General features: G+C 45.2%; 2 protein-coding genes across 2 annotated transcripts in view; one reads left to right on the top strand and one right to left on the bottom strand.

Moving 5' to 3' along the window:
• The first annotated feature begins 1,374 nt into the window (after nucleotides 1–1,374).
• Nucleotides 1,375–9,458, top strand: LOC146351262 (aquaporin-12-like). Its single transcript, XM_084846964.1, is given in 4 exon segments — nucleotides 1,375–2,709; nucleotides 4,952–5,068; nucleotides 8,892–8,997; nucleotides 8,999–9,458. Coding segments are annotated over 4 exon segments (915 nt in total). The 5' UTR covers nucleotides 1,375–2,102; the 3' UTR covers nucleotides 9,084–9,458.
• The window catches only part of LOC146351261 (galactose-3-O-sulfotransferase 2-like), a 22,834-nt gene continuing 14,514 nt past the window's right edge, over nucleotides 8,718–17,037 (bottom strand). Inside the window, exons 2-4 of the mRNA XM_084846955.1 lie at nucleotides 16,710–16,820; nucleotides 15,295–16,207; nucleotides 8,718–13,994 (exon numbers count right to left, since the gene is read on the bottom strand). Coding sequence (XP_084703081.1) covers nucleotides 13,155–13,994; nucleotides 15,295–16,207; nucleotides 16,710–16,820 — 1,864 coding nt within the window. The 3' untranslated portion in view covers nucleotides 8,718–13,154. The remainder of the gene's footprint in view (nucleotides 13,995–15,294; nucleotides 16,208–16,709; nucleotides 16,821–17,037) is intronic.

The following is a 17,037-nucleotide window of genomic DNA, read 5'->3' as shown; positions in this document are numbered from 1 at the left end:
ATACAAGTCAATGGACCAAACTGGTGCTTTGGTAGCTGTGTACAAAGGCCCTGATAGCTGCATTCAAGAAACTCTGTTCTAGAGGTGAATTTCACCCATTTGGCAACTACATTAATGAAACGTGCTTAGAATTCTAAGTTAAATACAATAGACTGGCTTCATGCATGATTGCATTATAATAGGGCTTCCAGAGAGTCAACCACACACCTTCACTGCTGCTGCCTGTTCTTTTAAGAGTCAGGTGGGTCCATTAAATCAAAGAGACTTAAAGAGTGTGACCAGCGCAAGGTGTCAGAAAAGATATGCAACAGATTGTTACGCCAGTGCTGCTTAAACCTTTGCCCCCTCTCTTTCTGAACTTGCTCTAGGTGATGCCCAAACCTATTAACTACGCCACAGATGAGTGTACAGAGGTGGTCATGTACAGTTCTGAATGTATAAATGGGCTCTGAAGGAGCCTTCTGTGCTGGTGTGTGGGTCAGAGGGTGCGTCAAGATTTTAACTTTCTCTGGCATCTGTCGCGCTTTTCATGGGTGACTGGTTCTTTGGCATGCTGGACATTGCACAAGCCAGATAACATCTATACTTGTCCCTGTGCTCATGGCTGCTAGCCATAGCATACCAGCAGAGGATCAGAACAAAGGCAATAGCAACTTCTGCAAAACCAACTGTAGCCTCATCCTCCTATGATAAGAAGTATCTACAACCAGGCATTTCCTGCTCCGTTTCCAGGTTTGCAGCTACCATTACCAGGGAAGACAAAATATGAAAGTGCTCTGAGCTTGCTTGGCATCTTGCTATGTAATTTGTTTCTCCCAACTCTGCTCCTGTTCCCACCTCCATCTTGGCTAGGGCTGCATGAGAGAAAGTGCTATTTTCCAATATACATTTATTTTAAAAGATTTATAAGCTGCCTTCTGAAGGAAACCCAAGGTGGTACACAAAATGAACCCTAAAACAATGATAAACCAACTAGAACAAAACACTGGCAGCATTCTTACATGCTACCCTGTTCCATTGTTCATTTCCAATCCTTGTGGGTCCCCTTCATTCCAGCAAGGTGGTTGAGGAAGGATGATGAGGCAAAGTGAAACACAAGTTTGCCTTGGAGTCCAATTAAGAATTCAGTTCAGGAGCTGAAGCCACTCACACACCCAAATTACTAGAAACTGGTTTCACACCCTCAAGTGGATTCTACGGAACAGAACATTATGACTTGCATATTTATTTTGGTTTTATCCCACACCCTCCAAGGACCTTGGTGTTGTGTATATGGCTATTCTCACAATAACTGTTTGAGGTATGTTAACCTGAGAGTGTGACTGAACAAGGTCACCCAGTGACTTTCACAGCTGAGCAGGGATTTGAACCTGGATCATCCTTCTCCTACTCTGATATTTAGCACTGCACTACACAGACTTTATAGTTACCTCAGGATTTGAAACCTGAACAGTTTTGTGCATGCAAACTTTGTTTCTTTCCTCTTCTCTCCAGGACAAGTCCTGATAGTTTCGATATGAAGAAAAAAATGTGCCTAGAGAATGGGAATGAAATGGTATCACTCCCTGAAATGGAAATCAAAAGCAGCTGATGACATTAGCTAATGACCCAGTCGGAAAGGATGAAGATAGATCCACAGGATCACATAATCCTCGTCTGTAAATGACAGCTTTGTGAGCAAGGATTTCAACTGCTGTGCTCCTGAACTCACTTGTTGGAGTTCATATATAAAATATAAAATTGCTCGTTTCACTACATTCTGAACCAGTTCCAGGCTGCAGCTTACTGGCATTCTAGCTAAAGAAGAGTTGACTGGTGCCAGCAGTCATACAAAAGAACAAAGCTGAAATTCCAGTTGGAGCTGGTGTGGTGGTGATAAGGGAGCTATACTCTGTCCAAGCCAGTTGCTTCTTGATTTCAAATGTGTTGGTTTTCCCAGAGATTTCCATGACCCTATTGACTCGGTTGCCTGTCAGTCTGTGCCACGTTTGCTTAAGGCGCTTTTATGTGGAAGAATAGCAGGTGGCTTATTCTTCCCCCTCCCCATGCAGTGAAGTCCCTTGCCTCACCGCACACTTCCCCTCTCTTGCGTGATTTTCAGCATGGCTGGTTTAAACATCTCCATAGCCTTTTTCTTCTCCGTCGTGGCCCTTTGTGAGGTGACCAGGAGGTTCTCCAAGAAAGTTTTTCCACCTAAGGTCTACTTTTATCTTGCTAGTGAACTGATCAGCTCATTCCAGATGTGCGCCTGCTGCCTTGAACTGAAGATGCTGAGGGAGATTGGTCCATGGGGTGGTGGCTTTGGCCAAGACGTGAGCCTGACTCTCCTCTTTCTTCTCTTCTTGGTTCATGGTGCTACTTTTGATGGCGCTTCCACCAACCCTACTGTCTCTCTCCAGGAATTTCTAGTTTTGGATTTTTCTTTACGGGCCACCGTAGCCAAACTCTTGGCCCAATTTGTAGGGATGGAAGTAGCCTCTGCATTTACCAAGAAATATTGGTCCAGGGAATTGACAGATTTCCACATGATTCAGAACTTAATGGCCCAAGACTGCAGTTCATCTCTCAGCACCTCTGTCTCACATGGCATCTTTGTGGAAGCCCTGTGTGCATTTTTTTTCCAGCTAGTGGTTCTTAGGTTCCAGGTCAGCTCTCCCATGTACAGAAGCCCTGTTTTGGCACTCACAGTTACTGCCTTGGCCTACGCAGGTAAGGACTCCAGACCAGACTCCTGCTTTTTGTCGTGATACAAATTTAGAAAGCACAAAAACTATGTATTGATATGGATATATAGATAAATCTATAGATTGTAATCTAATGTATAGATTATATCTATATTTAAACTATATATTGTTTTTTTGTGCACCAATGGGATATGGCAGCCTTCCAGATGAGTAGTCCAAGACATCTAGAAGGCACCATATGGCATACTTTTGTGACTTGAAGATTTTGTTCACATGACAGTGTGAAGTTTGTTATAACTGCTAGTCTTTACTTGAGAGGTTCGGAGGTATGGAAGCAGGATCTGTAACATTCACTGGAAATTAATGTTGGGGGATTTATTTATTGGATCTGATGACCCCCTGTTGAAAATTCAGAGGAAATTTTCCCCAGCATCAGCTGAGGTTTCCCCTCCACAGTATTAGGGTGGAAAAATCCTCACATTTTACTTCTTGGCTATTGTAAGCACCTGGTGGACTTTGCTGTCCTTGAGCCTCCACTCTAGGAGAAGTGCAAAAGGTGAGACACTGGATGAGAATCTAGAAGGGTGCTTGGAATGGTCAGTGATGTAGCCCAGCCAGGCAGCTGGAAATCAAGGTCATCAGTTGGCAAAGGGGCACTGGGTGCTTTCCTCCTTGTGCACTTTGTTGATTCCTCTGGGTCTCGAAACTGCTCCAGACTGAAGAGCAGGAGCCAGTAGCAGCATTTGCTTCCTGCAGCATGGGTTGGCAACCAGGTGCCCTCCATGTGTTTTGGACAACTCCCACAAGGCAATGGGCAAGGATTATGGGAGTTGTAGTCCAAAATATCTGGAGGGCACCAGGTTGCCTATCCCTGTGCTACAGTAACGATTCCACTCAGGGCTGTAGCGTGGGCATTTTTTCATCCCAGGCAAATTGTTGCTAGTGCTGCTGCCTTCTGGTTTTCCTTCCTCCGCAGGGTAGGTCCTTCTGAACTCAGGAGCTCCTTTCCATTCACCCTGCATTGACTCCCTGTGGCTGAACTCTGGGCTCGGAGAGAGACATCCTTTCGCTCTCCATTCCACAGCCTTCAGCCCCTGCTGGGATCCTTTGCCATTGACTCCCAGTGACTCCACCATGCCAGTTCAGTCCCCCTTGCTCAGTCACCCATACTTGAGCACCTAGGTGCTCCTGGTGACAGAGTTCTCTCCATCTCTCACAGCTTGGAAGCAGATGGAACAACAATGGCCAGCAGTGGTGTAGCGGAGGGGGGACATGTGGGAGCACTGCTCCAAGACTTTTTTCAGAGCAGGAGTGATGATGCCTTCTGCCAAAGCACCAGGGTAATTGATGGGCCCTCCTTGCTTTGGCAAGTGAATGAGATAACAGAGATCTTCATGTTTTACAATTGCTTGTGACAGATTAACATTGAGCAGCCTTCCCCAACCCGCTGCCCTCCAGAGGTTTTGGAAGGCAGCTCAAAGCATTCTTGAACATTGGCCATGCTAGCTAGAGCTGGTGGGAGTTGAAGTCCAAAACATCTGGAGGGCAGCAGGTTGGGGAAGGTTGGCATAGAGGATGTCAGAGAATGAGGAAAATACCCAAGTGGAGACTAAATACCTCTTTCCTTTAATTTTGATGGGATTCCTCCTTTTCGCCAGCAGATTAGATGGTAACACTTCTTTGCAAGATTGTTTTTATTTCTCATTCAGAGGTAAAAGGCTGCACTTCAGCTGCCTGAAGGTCTTTTGTTCAAAGCTCAATGTGTTTTACAAGTTGAACCTATGCAGTCAGAAGTAAATACCACCGTGGTGCTTACTTCTAGGTAACTCTTCATAATAAGACTGCATAAGACAAATGGGATATTATGTACCGCTGGTCTTTGGGGAAGGATATATCTTGTCATGATGATCTCTTCCACTTCAACATTTTCCAGGACACCACTGGTGGCTAGACCCCCCAAACAAAGCAGGCGTCTGAAATAAGCTTGCCAATTAGCAGCTAATGGATGGCAGCAATTAAGCACAGTGACCCCATACTGCTCCTGGATGCTACTCTCTGCCAAGTGCTACCTGGTAGAGTTGTAACTCAAAATTCAGTCCTTCAGGTGAAACTCCCAGAGCCTGCCATTTTATTTTCATTTAAACACTGCATTTGATCCTGTCTGTTGAATAGACCTTATTGTGGCACATGCTAGTGGCTGTAAGCCAATCTGAGAAGAAAAGAGGTGGGTTAAACTGTGTGTGTGTGTGTGTTTTCTCCTCCTGCAGCTACACCTTTTACAGGAGCCTTTTTTAACCCTGCCCTCGCCTATGCCATGATCTTTTCCTGCTCTGGAAACAGCTTACTGGAGTACATACAGGTGTATTGGCTGGCACCTATCACAGGTGAGCCAGCTTCCAAGAGAGTGGAAGGTGCAACCATGCTTGCAACTCTGGCGTTACTAGAGCTAATGCTTATACTCCTGTCAAATTTTATTTTGGTCACTTTGAAAATACTCCAAGGCTCAGACCATGTGGTGGTAAATTACAATTAAATATAATTTATCCCATTGAAACATTGTTTTTTAAACAAACAAACAAACGGCCTGTGACCAAATGGAAGGTGAGTCACTCCGGGGCTAAAACCATCATTTTCTTTACATTTTCACAAAATAAAAATAAAGATAGCAACAGGCATTCGGAGAGGCAGAGAACAGTCTCAGAGAAAGAGAAATGAAGAAAGTAGGGTGATGTTTCCCAAGCAGTCAAAGAGGGACTATCCAGGAATGTAAATAATGCACCTGTTTGAAAGAAGTCCCCCAAATCCCTGGGAAAGAGACAACCAGCTCTGTTACTAGTGTCAGGGTCGGTGTCAAGGGTAGGCATGGTTGGGCACCTGCCAAGGGCTCGCGCCCCAGCAGGAGCCCACTGACACGAGCCCCTTGGAGTTGCTTCTCTTTCCAATCTGCTTATTCATCTGCCTCTTACTGTAGTCCAGATAACAGCTGGTGAGAAGGAGCAGTAGATGCCACTGCCTACTTGGTCCCTGGCTCTCGGCCTGTCAGGCAAGCAAGTAGTAACAATGATGAGAAAGAGGATGAGGAGCAATAGCGGCTAGTGACAATGATGGTGGGAAGATAGACTCCCTGAGGACAGGGGCCCACTGAAGGTATCTTGCCCAAGGGCCCTCAAAAACCTGGAGCCTGAGCTGACTGGTACTGCAAAAAGCAGAAGAGCCTTGCCAGCAGATTCACTGGAGAAACATGGGGATGCATTTCTAGAAGCTGCAGAAATGATACACCAAAAGCACCTTGGCCCATTCTGGAGAAGATGATACTGCCCACAGGAATGTTAATCATTCGTCTTGGAAATGTTAAAGATACTGAGTTAAAACAAATCATATATTTGACAAAGTTGCTCTTAACAAAACAGCAGTTGGCTAGGAAGCATCGGGTGGGCAACTTGTGGCCCTCCAGATGTTTTGGCCTACAACTCTCATCAGCCCTCACCAGCAGAGCCAATGGTGACAGATCATGGGAGCTGTAGGCCAAAACATCTGGAGGGCCACAAGTTGTCCACCCTTCCAGTAAATAGATCAAGCTATAGCCCAGGCAGCTTCTCTTGCAATAAAAAGTTGAGGGGAACATGATAGAGAAGGAGAACAATGGGGTATGGTGAAAAGAAAAATATGGTTTAAAGATGGGCCCTGTATCTGAAGCATTTAAAGACTTACAGTGCAATCCTATGCAAGCTGAGACAGAAAAAAGTCCTACAGCTCCCAGACTGTTTTCTGTCTATGCATGTTTAGATTTACTGGCTGGGGAATGCTGGGAGTTGTAGGACTCCTTTCTGTCTAATAATGCATAGGATTATGCCCTAATTTGTTTCCATGCAGTAAAACACTAAACTTTAAAATGCAAGCTTCTTTTTAAGCCTCCAAGGGAAATTCTGTAGTTATGTGCCAGCCAGAGGTCTTATCATGCAAGAGCCAGGAATCCTTGCTAGTATTTGAAAATCCAACAGAGGAAGGTCAGAGTTCTCCTCCCCCACCCCCTGTCCCAATTAAGCTGTCCTTCCCCAGCCCCTGCTCTAACTGACTTGCAGAGAAGGGCTGGTTAAATATCAGTAGTATTGGCCTGATCTAGCCGCACACAGTCCTTACAGGTATATCTTGCTTATCTTAATTGCCGGTAACGTTGTTTTAGGAAATCTTTTTGATTTCTAGAACAAAAGCAAACTAATAGAAACGTTTTTTAAATAGTTGGGAACAAAGTGGAAGCACAACAATATTTACTTGCCTTTGGCACTCTTGGTAAGAGGAGTTTGACACCCCTTTATGCTTTTCTAATCTGGGGCAAGCTCATGTATAATGAAGGTGCCCATGCACAAAGGCCTCGGAGTCTTTCCACAAACACTGGTAACCTTGCCAGTCATGCAGGTTTTATTAGCTAGCTCAGCCTTCCCCAACCTGGTGCCCTCCAGATGTATTGGGCTACAACTCCTATAATTCCTAGCTAGCAACGGCCATGCTGGCTGGGAATTATAGGAGTTGCACTCCAGCACATTTGCGGGGGGCACCAGGTTGAGGAAGGAAGGCTGCGGTAGTTCTTCCAATAAATGGATTAGGTTTTGCTCTGTGCAGGCAGGTGTATGGGCAAGTCAGAAGAGAGAGGATGCATCCTCTGGCTAGGAACTGTCGAATGGATTTACACCCTTCCCAAGGCTGGCCCAAGACATTTTTCTGCTTGAGGCAAAGGACAGGGTCCCTTCCCTCCCTTTCCACATACCGAAGCTAATTGGACTGGCAGTTGAATTTTGCTTCCAACATTGGTCACAGGAAAGCAGCCTCCTGTCTTCCAACACCTTGTCACTGCTCTGTGCTCCCCAGCACCTGCCCCTGAGGAGGCTGCCTCACTGTGCCTAATGGGAGGGGTGGCCCCACCACCAGTGTTAAGGGTAGGCATGATCAGGCACAGGGCCCACACCTCGCAGGGCCCCCCTGGACTTGCTCCTCCTCTTCACCATTGCAACCTGATTGTCCACCTGCCTCTCACTCTGGCCCAGCGGTGGTGGTGAGAAGAGCAGTAGATGCCCCTGCCTGCTTGCTCACTGGTTCTCTGCCTATTAAGCAAGTGGTAACAATGATGAGACGGGGGCATCTCTGCACAAGCGATTTATTGCACGCTCATGGAAGTTTGTGGGTCCTTTATATGACGTCATCCACCTCCATGACTTCTCCCATGCTATTTCCTGTTTATCCTACTTTCAGAAAGGTCGGAGATAAGCTGGAATAATACACACACACACAACCCTGTGTGAGCAGTGTGAAATGCCATGTAGTGTTATAATTTGGCCACTGGATGGCGCTGTTTCATTGAAAACCATAGAAAGCCCTGTAATGCCGCTAAAAAAGGGCGTTTTCAATTCCATGTCAGGATGTTCATAATCTAAGAGCATTTCTACACCAGCCTAAAATCCTGCATTTAAAATGGGGCTTTCTGCTTCCGTTTTAAATGCAGGATCACCACTGACTCCCTTTACATGCGCTTCCCCCCCTTTCTGCCCATATTTGAGTCTTCCATTATCTTTCATTGATCTTACTCCTCTTCTTGCCACTTTAAGTCTTTTTACTGAGGAAACTGAAGCGGAACACAGAGGGGTAATTTGATTAGCTCATTATCTGCGATCTATTTAGTGCAGGAGAGTCATGGCAGGGTCACAGCGTCTTGTAAAGAGCCCGCAAACTTCCGTGAAGGAGCAATCTCAATTGCAGGATAAAAGCTCCGTGTGATGAAGCCCTAAAGGAGCCCATCCTAATCACACCATGGAAATGGAAGCAGAAAGCCTGCCGGATTTTTCCATAGTGTGGAGAAGCCCAAGAGCAATAGCAGCTGGTCACAATGGCAGTGAGAAAGTAAACTCACAGAGGGAGGGATCCCATTGGGAGGGTGCCTTGCTCAGGGCCCAAGAAGCTGGCACTGGGCAGCCCTAACCCTATCCATGGTCTGCCTCCAAAATGCTGCAGTGTTCCAGAAAAAAGCACAGGGAAACAAAAGTGAGTCAGTTATTTATTTAGTACATTGATATGGAATTCAAGTTAGCATACATGGGGCTTCCAGGCAGACTCCCATCCAGGCACTGGCCAGCCCCAGATCTGCTTATCTTCAGCAAAGTGGCAACTTAATCTGTCCTCAGACCATGAATGTTCTTATTTTTGGCTCTCTTCTAGGGATGCTGATAGCAATCTTCGTTTATCAGGGGAACATCCCTCGACTCTTCCAGACAAACCTGCTTTACAATCAAAAGAACAAATACAGGATACCCAAGGGAAAAGCTCCCTCTGGTGTCCAGCATCGAACAGGGAGAGCCAAAAACAGAGAAGAGGATCAGCTGCTCAGAACCAACTGAGAGAACTGAGTGAAAGAGACTGGCAGTGGTGACTGGACAGCCTGTTAGTCTCTGCTTAGGGGCATGGGGAGACCTTGAGCATCTCTGTGGCCTTCTGAGGTCACCTGCAGTGCATTCTACCTAGAGGGGACAAGGACAACTTTCAGATATGGTGTAGTGGTTAAAGTGTTAGACTAGGGCTGGAGACACTGAGGTTTAGTCCCCAACTAAGCAGCCTGACCTAACTCACAGGGTTGTTGTGAGGGTAAAGTGGGAGTGGGGAACCATGTATGCCACGCTGAGCTCTTTGAAGAAAGCTGGAATATTAATTACTTAATTATGCTACTGCATCTCCTGGTTTAGTGAATTTGATTGGACTTCGTATTTGTGAAGGCCTGCAGATGTTAGGACTCCTCCTGTTCCATAGGTTCTGGTCTTCCTCCTAGTGCAGTGTTCGGGATATTCTCCCATACTGTAGTGTGCTTACTGCAGCATTGGGACTCTACCTGGAAATATACTATGGTCCCCTTCCAGATAAATTAGCTACCTATATGTTCTTTTATACCGTTATAAATAGCGTGAGAGCTACAGAATTCTGGAATGGATGTGTCAGTAAACATTTGATGCTTAGTCTCATATTTGCTTCCTTTCAGGCTCTTCCTGACACAACTCCTAATATAGGTGGCAACCTCGGTTGCCCCAATAGCTCACTTCATGCTCTCTCTAGTGCTGGTGCCTTTTCCATGTTCAAGAGCTAGGATACTGTCAGCTTATTCTAGATCCCATCACTCTGTACCTACATGCCAAGTCTTGGATGTTTGGGGGTTTGCCCCAGATTTGTCCCAAGGTATTTTGATGCCAGAGGCAGACAATTCAAATGGCACTCTCCTTCCCCATGGTGAAAATTGAGTAATGAAAACATGGCAACTCACTGCTCAAAATCTGCTGCCTGAAGCAGTCTGCCCCCCTTTGCTTCATGGTAGGGTTGGCCCTTGTCTCCTCACATCCTTGTTAAATGCAGGACTTCAGCTGTCATGGCAAGGCTAGTAAACACCAGATTTGGCCCACAGCCTCCAGTTACTGACCCTTGTTTCTTGGGCATCTGCTGCTGAATGGAGTGGTCATCACATCTAAAGCTGCTAGATCTGGACTCTGAGAATTTCTCCGGGCCTTTAAGAGGTTTGCAAAAAGGAGAATTCACCAAATACAGCTTGTCCTGTCGCTGCAATACCATCATGGGAAAAGCTACGCTGTGTGCAATTCTCCCTTCTCTGTACATCTTAAAGGGAAACCCAGTAACTCTAAGCTCTGGGTTTGGTGACCTTACCTATACTTCTCTGCTACTAGGCAACTCTAAAAATGAAGAAATGGCCAGGAATTTCAGTTTCAAAACAGAACAAATTAAAACACAATCAGCACAGGGCAGCCATCCCTAATTGGGCACCCTTCAGATTTGTTGAACTACAGCTCCTGAGCCAGCATGGGTACATGGTTGGGGGAGGCTGATTTATTAGCTCATTGCCCAATTACATTGCAGCTTTTACACCTCTAGGAAACAGAGTGATAACCTATATTGTTTATTGTTCTACAAAGTTAGAGTTGGGCATAAATTAAGCAAATCAAATCCCTATGGAAGAAGAGCGAAATAAGAGGCATTGTAGCACTTACTGTGCAATCTTATGCATATCTACTTAGAAGTAAGTTCCACTGAGTTCAATAGGGCTTACTCCCAAGTAAGTGGGTATAGAATTGCAGCCTTAGTAAAGGTGAACCTGCCCCTTGCACCTGTATTGTGACTTAGAATAACCTTTGTATAATTTTGCACCCCAACCCTTGAGTATAGTGGATAATAAATGCAAAACCATTCAAAGTATTCTGAGCATAACTCATTATTGTGTGTGCTTCTTATCAGCTGATCTGAATAAGTCTCTAGCAGTGGTGAAAGCACAAATGTCTGTGTAAACACTTAGCAAGAAACCTTTAAACAGCTTAAGGGCCATGTCCAAGAGCATTACACTATTGTACTTCTCGCTCCTCCAATCCGTTGCTTAAGTCAGCCTTCCCCAACCTGGTGCCCTCCAGATGTATTGGACTGCAACTCCCATCATAATTAAAGTTGAACAGTTAGGCTACAGCCCTATTTGCAGTTACTTGGGAGTAAGTCCCATTGAACTCACTGGGAATTATTTCTGAGTAATCATGCGTAGGGTTACACAGTAAGGCTACAATCCTAAACATTTTTACTTGGAGACTGAATGCCACTGAACTCTGTGCTGCTTTCTTTTGAATTAACATGCATAGGATTGGATTACAATCACAAGGAAATCCATAATTAGTTATATCCCATTGAAATCAGTGGACCTTTGCATCCTGTTTCTGTTTTTCTTTTTCAAGAGAGTCTATCATAATTGTGGAAAGTGAACTTATGGTCATATTGAAAGTGTCCAGACGAGGCATCACATGTCAGATTCTGCCATATCTGATGGGGAAGTAGTAATTAGAACAGCACTGCTTACTTGGCCATCTATCTCATCATTAGCAAGACTCAACTCCACTGTCCTAATGAGGATGCAGAGACTGCCAGCTCTTTTTCAATCAGGAACTGATTCTAATGTTGATTTTTCCTCCAGAGATGAATTCTACATTATTACAGCCGTGAAAAATGTTAGTTGGAAAAGCAACATCAATCTATTTTGTAGGAAGGACCCTTGAACAGGAGCGGGCAGGATTCTTTTCCTCTCTGTGTGCGTATGTGTATTTAATGGGTATTGCTCTCTGCAGAAGAAATTATGCTGGAGCTGGCAATAGCTATTTATTTCTGACTTCTCAGGTTTAAAAAAACCTCAGTAACAGAAACTGGCAAGGGCAGGCCCACGGGGCAAATCCCACCAACCTGGGGTCCCGATCCATCCTTCCAGGGTTCCCCAGATGTCCTGCCAATTTTTCCCCCATTCTGAAAGGTTGAATTGTCTCTCCTAAGGGCTTACTTACTGGCAGTAAGAGTTTTACATTAAATAAGCCGGCAGTTCTTGATATTTTTTAAAATTTGGACCCCATCCCTTTTGCCTCTGGCCTCACCTCCACCCACCATTGGAATGTAGCCCCAAGAGCTTCTCCAAAATTAAATTTAGCCTTCGAGCTGAATGACAGTCAACACCCCACATGATGGCTGCCTCATACAAGACACTATTTCTAACACTGAAGTCATGTTTGTGTATGAAACCCAAGTTGTATGAAGCGGCCCTATGTGGGAAAAGTGTGGGGGAGAGAGAGGGCAGAGGGGGAAGAGAGATTCCTGTCTTCAACTCTCCAAGGCCCCCATTCAGCAGCTTTTGAGGTATTTATTAACAAAAGACCAGAAGTCAGTACTTGGGAGCAAGGGATGCAGATAGAGAACATGCTTAGAGCTGTGCTGGATCTCTGGGACTAGCTTGTGCCTCTCCTGCAAGGCATGCTATTTCAAAATAGATGCTGCTGGCTTCTAACATCCCATCATTTTACATCTAGCGCTCCTGGCTTGTTTGTCCATCATACAGAAATCAATATAAATCATCCTCTCACTACATTATATGCCACACATGATAAGAAATACTGTAATGTACTAAACCCCCCAAATTAGGTAATCAGTCCTGGAGTTCAAGTGGGATGCCAGGATTTGGGGTGGTGGTGGTGGTATTTAGAAATCCCTTCCCCTGTTGGCAGGACTTCAGAGCCCATACATCAAGTACATTTGTGCAAGAGTCCAACTTGCTGTAAATTAATTATTGCTTGGTTATTCCTAACAATATCTACATTTAAAATGTAGTTTCCTACAGTAATCTTGGAAGAGGGAAAGCTGCAGGTATTTGGCTGGCAACTTACAGATGGAAGGTACATGCGAACATGGATTTTGATTCCCATGTGCATCAAAAAATATTTTTAAAGGCCCTAGTAATAGGTTAATGGAAGATGCGCACAGGGCACCAACATGTTGGACTCGATGGCCTTGTAGGCCCCTTCCAACCCTACTATTCTATGATGTTTTGTAACTGGTCTTTCAGGCCTGATGATGTCAGGATGTGGTCAGAGCCCAGTTCTTACTAATGTGTGTCTTGTTGATTTGTTCTCAAACGGTCCTGCGGCTGTGTAGTTTTGGCAAGTGAGCTGGGTTGCTGAACTTCAACGTTTTCTTGAGGAACTGTCTCCTATACAGGAGTCTACTGTATTGAAGTTCGGGGGTCACCAAGCGCCGGCACGTCTGCCTTGTTGCCATATCCAGCCCAGGCTTCAAGTTATAGCCTAGGATTTTTGCCTTGCCATACTGCAGCGGTGCCAGGCCCTGATCTCTAATGTTCTTTGGGACGACGCTGCCCCCTTCCTGAAGGCAAACCTTTGCCAGCTCTTCCCGTTTCTGCTGCAGGGCCCTCACTTCCTGCCGCATGTACTCCCTGCCAACGTGCCAGTCTATCTTCTCCCAGAAGGTCCTGTTGAAATGCAAGTAGAGCTCCCAGTCTAGCTTATTCCAGCTCTTTATTTTTTCTGTTGTGCTTTCTGAAAGATGGACCTTGGTGCTATCGTGCCTGCTGTTGAGGGGGAAGGAGAGCACATCCTCCATTTCCCAGCACAAGGCCGCCTTTAGCAGCACCATGGACTCGTCAAAGTACTCTGAGATCAGGAGAAGGTCAAACTGTGCCTCAATAGCACTCAGCATGAGTTGGACTTGTTTTGCTGAGAAGTTCCCATTGTGGTTATACCCGAAATCGAACGTCATCAGGTTTTTGGCATAATGGCTATCCTTGGCTGAGGCACTGTAAAACTGGGAAGTCTGGTTGAGAAATTCCTCCAGGCTCCTGGCTTTGGCAAATGGGGACATCATTTTGTAATAGGTGAATGAAGATTCCATGAGATCAACAGGATTCCGGAGGATGGCAAAGTAAAAGGTAGTATTTGGCATGACTCTGGCCACCTGGGAATAGGAGCAAAGCGGGGGCGGGGAGATAATCTGAATCACAAAATTCACCTGTGTCCACTTTTTCACTTTGCTTTTGGCACAACACATTAGTCCTGCAACTCACCATTAAGTGTAGGAAATAATCACGTATGCTTCCCCTATTCACCTCTACTTCTATTCCCTCCCCTTCCTTTTCCTCCCTCCTGTTGGTATCTAGACTGCAGCCTTTTGGGCCAGGGACTTATCCTCTCATCCTTTGCAAAGTGCCATGCGCATGGATGATACCAAATGAGGATGATTAAACAGTGACAGGAAGTGAAAACTTCATTTATGTATTCTAGTTATACTTATTTATGATTTCTTTTACTATTATTAACATTTATATACCACCTTATCTGCTAAAAAGCCATCAAAGCGGTATATAAAAATGTAAAACAATGAAGCCTTGCAAGAATAAAAACAAGAACATTAAAAACAGTTAAAACATTAAAAGCTACAAAAACTAGTAAATAGTTAACTTTCTAACCATACACTGACTTTCTTAAAACAACAGTGATCCACTTGGGAAAAGTTATGTGTGCGTGTGTCTGAGGTATTACTCTGAGACACCCTTCCCCAAACTAGTGCCTCCCAGATGTGTTGAAGTACAAACTCCATCATCCCCAGCCATTGGCTAATCTGCTTGGCATTGGTTTAAGTCTTTTCACTTAAAGGTTGAAACCTTTCACATCAGGTTGGGGAAGGCTGCTGTGAGGTGGGTTTCTTAAATTTACCCTCTGCCCTACAGATGTTTCTGATATTTCAGCTTGTTGGTTCTTTCTGTTGTCAGCATGAAACTATGACCTAGTTCCTTTATAATCTGGCTTCTGCGATATAGTTTGGTGACTAACCCCTTCCAACTCCCAGTACTCCTCCCTACCCACTACACTTTCCCTTTCCTACAAAGAGGGCCAGCCCAAGACATTTTGGTGCCTGAGGCGAACGACAAAATGGCGCATCCCCCCCAACCATTCCATGTACAAAAGCTGACTGAACTGGAAGTTGGATTTTACTTCAGCACTGGCAATTGGATTGGGCTTCCCGTCACTTGGTGGCTTAGAGGGCTAGTTTAGGATTGCAGGACAGGCCACATGACCCACAGAGCTCTGTCCTCCAACACCTCGCTGTTGCTCCTCACACCCAGGCATCTGCTGCCTGAGGTAGCCACCTCACTCTGACTAATGGTAGGTCTCGCCCTGCCTCCAAAATCTACACTTTTGCAGAACAATGACAGCTCATTTCTGGAACTGGAGCAAATAAGAGTTCTGGCTCTTACCTCTGGCTGAAAGAACCTCATGTGATGGCACATAATGTGAAACTGGGAGTCTTTGCCTGGAGCAAATCCTTCCACAGCTGCCGCTGTGAAATAATGGGGATAGTACAACTGACTGGCACCATTAATTGGCAAGGCAAAGGTGAGGTTGTTGCTCTCACCAAAACGGAACAAGATGTTCATGACAGTGCTGCTGGCGCTCTTGTGCACTTTTAGGAAAACAATGTGGGTCTTGTGCTTGCATGGTGCACCTTGAGAGAAGCCAGAGATGCTTGCTCCCGCTGTTCTTCCACCCTTGGGGAGAGCCACTTTTTCTGGCTTTCTGGCTGTCTTTGTTGATCCCAACTCAGTTTGCCTTTTGTCTTTTAGAGCAACAGAGGCCTGAGACTTAGTAATTACTATACCATTGGGAGAGGGGCTTCTCCCCAGGTCTCGAACATCTGAGGTTTGATCATCTGTAATGAAGCCTATTGCAGCTTCTGCCACCTTGATCTGGGAAGTTCTAGCCTTTCTTGCAGCAACAGACTTTGTATTGTCCCTGAAGGTCACTACTGCCTGGGGTCTTGAGGGGATCTTTTTGGTGTTGTGGTTCAGCTCCTTCAATCCTTTTGTTGTATGGACAATCCTCCCGCTCTTAATACCCTGTGCAAATGGTTTTGGCCAGATCGCTTCTTCGCTGCTCAAACTGGTATCCAGCCATTTGATTTTGTTGAAGGTCTTGCTCAGTTTCAGGGCGTGCCTATCTTTCTCTGCATCTTTCTTTTTCTCCCAGTTTTGTGGGGTGGTGATCTTCTTTTGCACATCTTCTGAATGAAGGTGGGAAGGGTTTGGGCTCATTTGAACCTGGAAATAATTCTTGTTGGCTCTGCTTTCCTTGAAGGCCAGCTGCTTGGGCTTCAAATCGCACCTACAATTGCTAAGAACAGAATACAGGTCCTTCAGGTGTGGTTGCCAAGGACATTGTCTGCACCACTGTGTTCAAACACTTTCCAAAATAACTTTTTATCACTTACCTTCCCTGAATTCCTCCCTCTCCACCCAACTCACATGCATTTCCCTTCTCTTTCCTATGTGTATCATATGCTGCACATGTATAGAATGTCACTACTGGAGATACCTTATTATTTAAGTGTAATAATAAAGTGATAGAGGGGAGAAGGGTTAAACTCCCCCTCCCTGCTCTGCTGCAAATCCAATAATTATCAGTCCTCCATCAGTGGCTGCTATTTGCATTTTTGAAAACTGCATTTTAAAATGCAAAGATGCATTTAATGTCACATCTAATTTTGCATTTAAAGGGTCATTGACAGGGATACTGGTGAAACTGAACTGGTGGCAGATTGAAGCAAACGATTGCCATCATTTGGGCAGCTAGGGTTTCTAATAAAAAGGTGTCATTCTGTCAGGACTAAACCTACCTCATGTACTGGAACTTCTCGACAACTTGGAGCATTACACAGAGGAGGAAGAGGAGCAAAAGGGCAATCCAGAGCTTTCCCAGTTGGCTGCTATATGTGAGCTTCCATTTCCTTTACAGGGAGAGAAGGAAAAGCATTAGCCCAATCTGGGCTTTTGATTTTGACAGTATTTTATGCAGAAAGCATAGTCTATGGAAGTGAAAGTGAAAAGACTTAAACCAATGCCAAGCAGATTAGTTTGGGTTTCTTTTCAGTTAGCAAAAGGTCCCACTTGGAGAAGAGAACCATTGCTTACCCCAGCCTGGTGCCCTGCAGATGTTGTGGACTT

Source organism: Heloderma suspectum, chromosome 3, assembly GCF_057233095.1.
Source record: "Heloderma suspectum isolate Gila_16-S chromosome 3, 16-S_ref, whole genome shotgun sequence".
Lineage (NCBI taxonomy): Eukaryota > Metazoa > Chordata > Lepidosauria > Squamata > Helodermatidae > Heloderma > Heloderma suspectum.
Note: the sequence above shows the minus strand (reverse complement) of the source record. Positions and strands in the feature narration are given on the sequence as shown.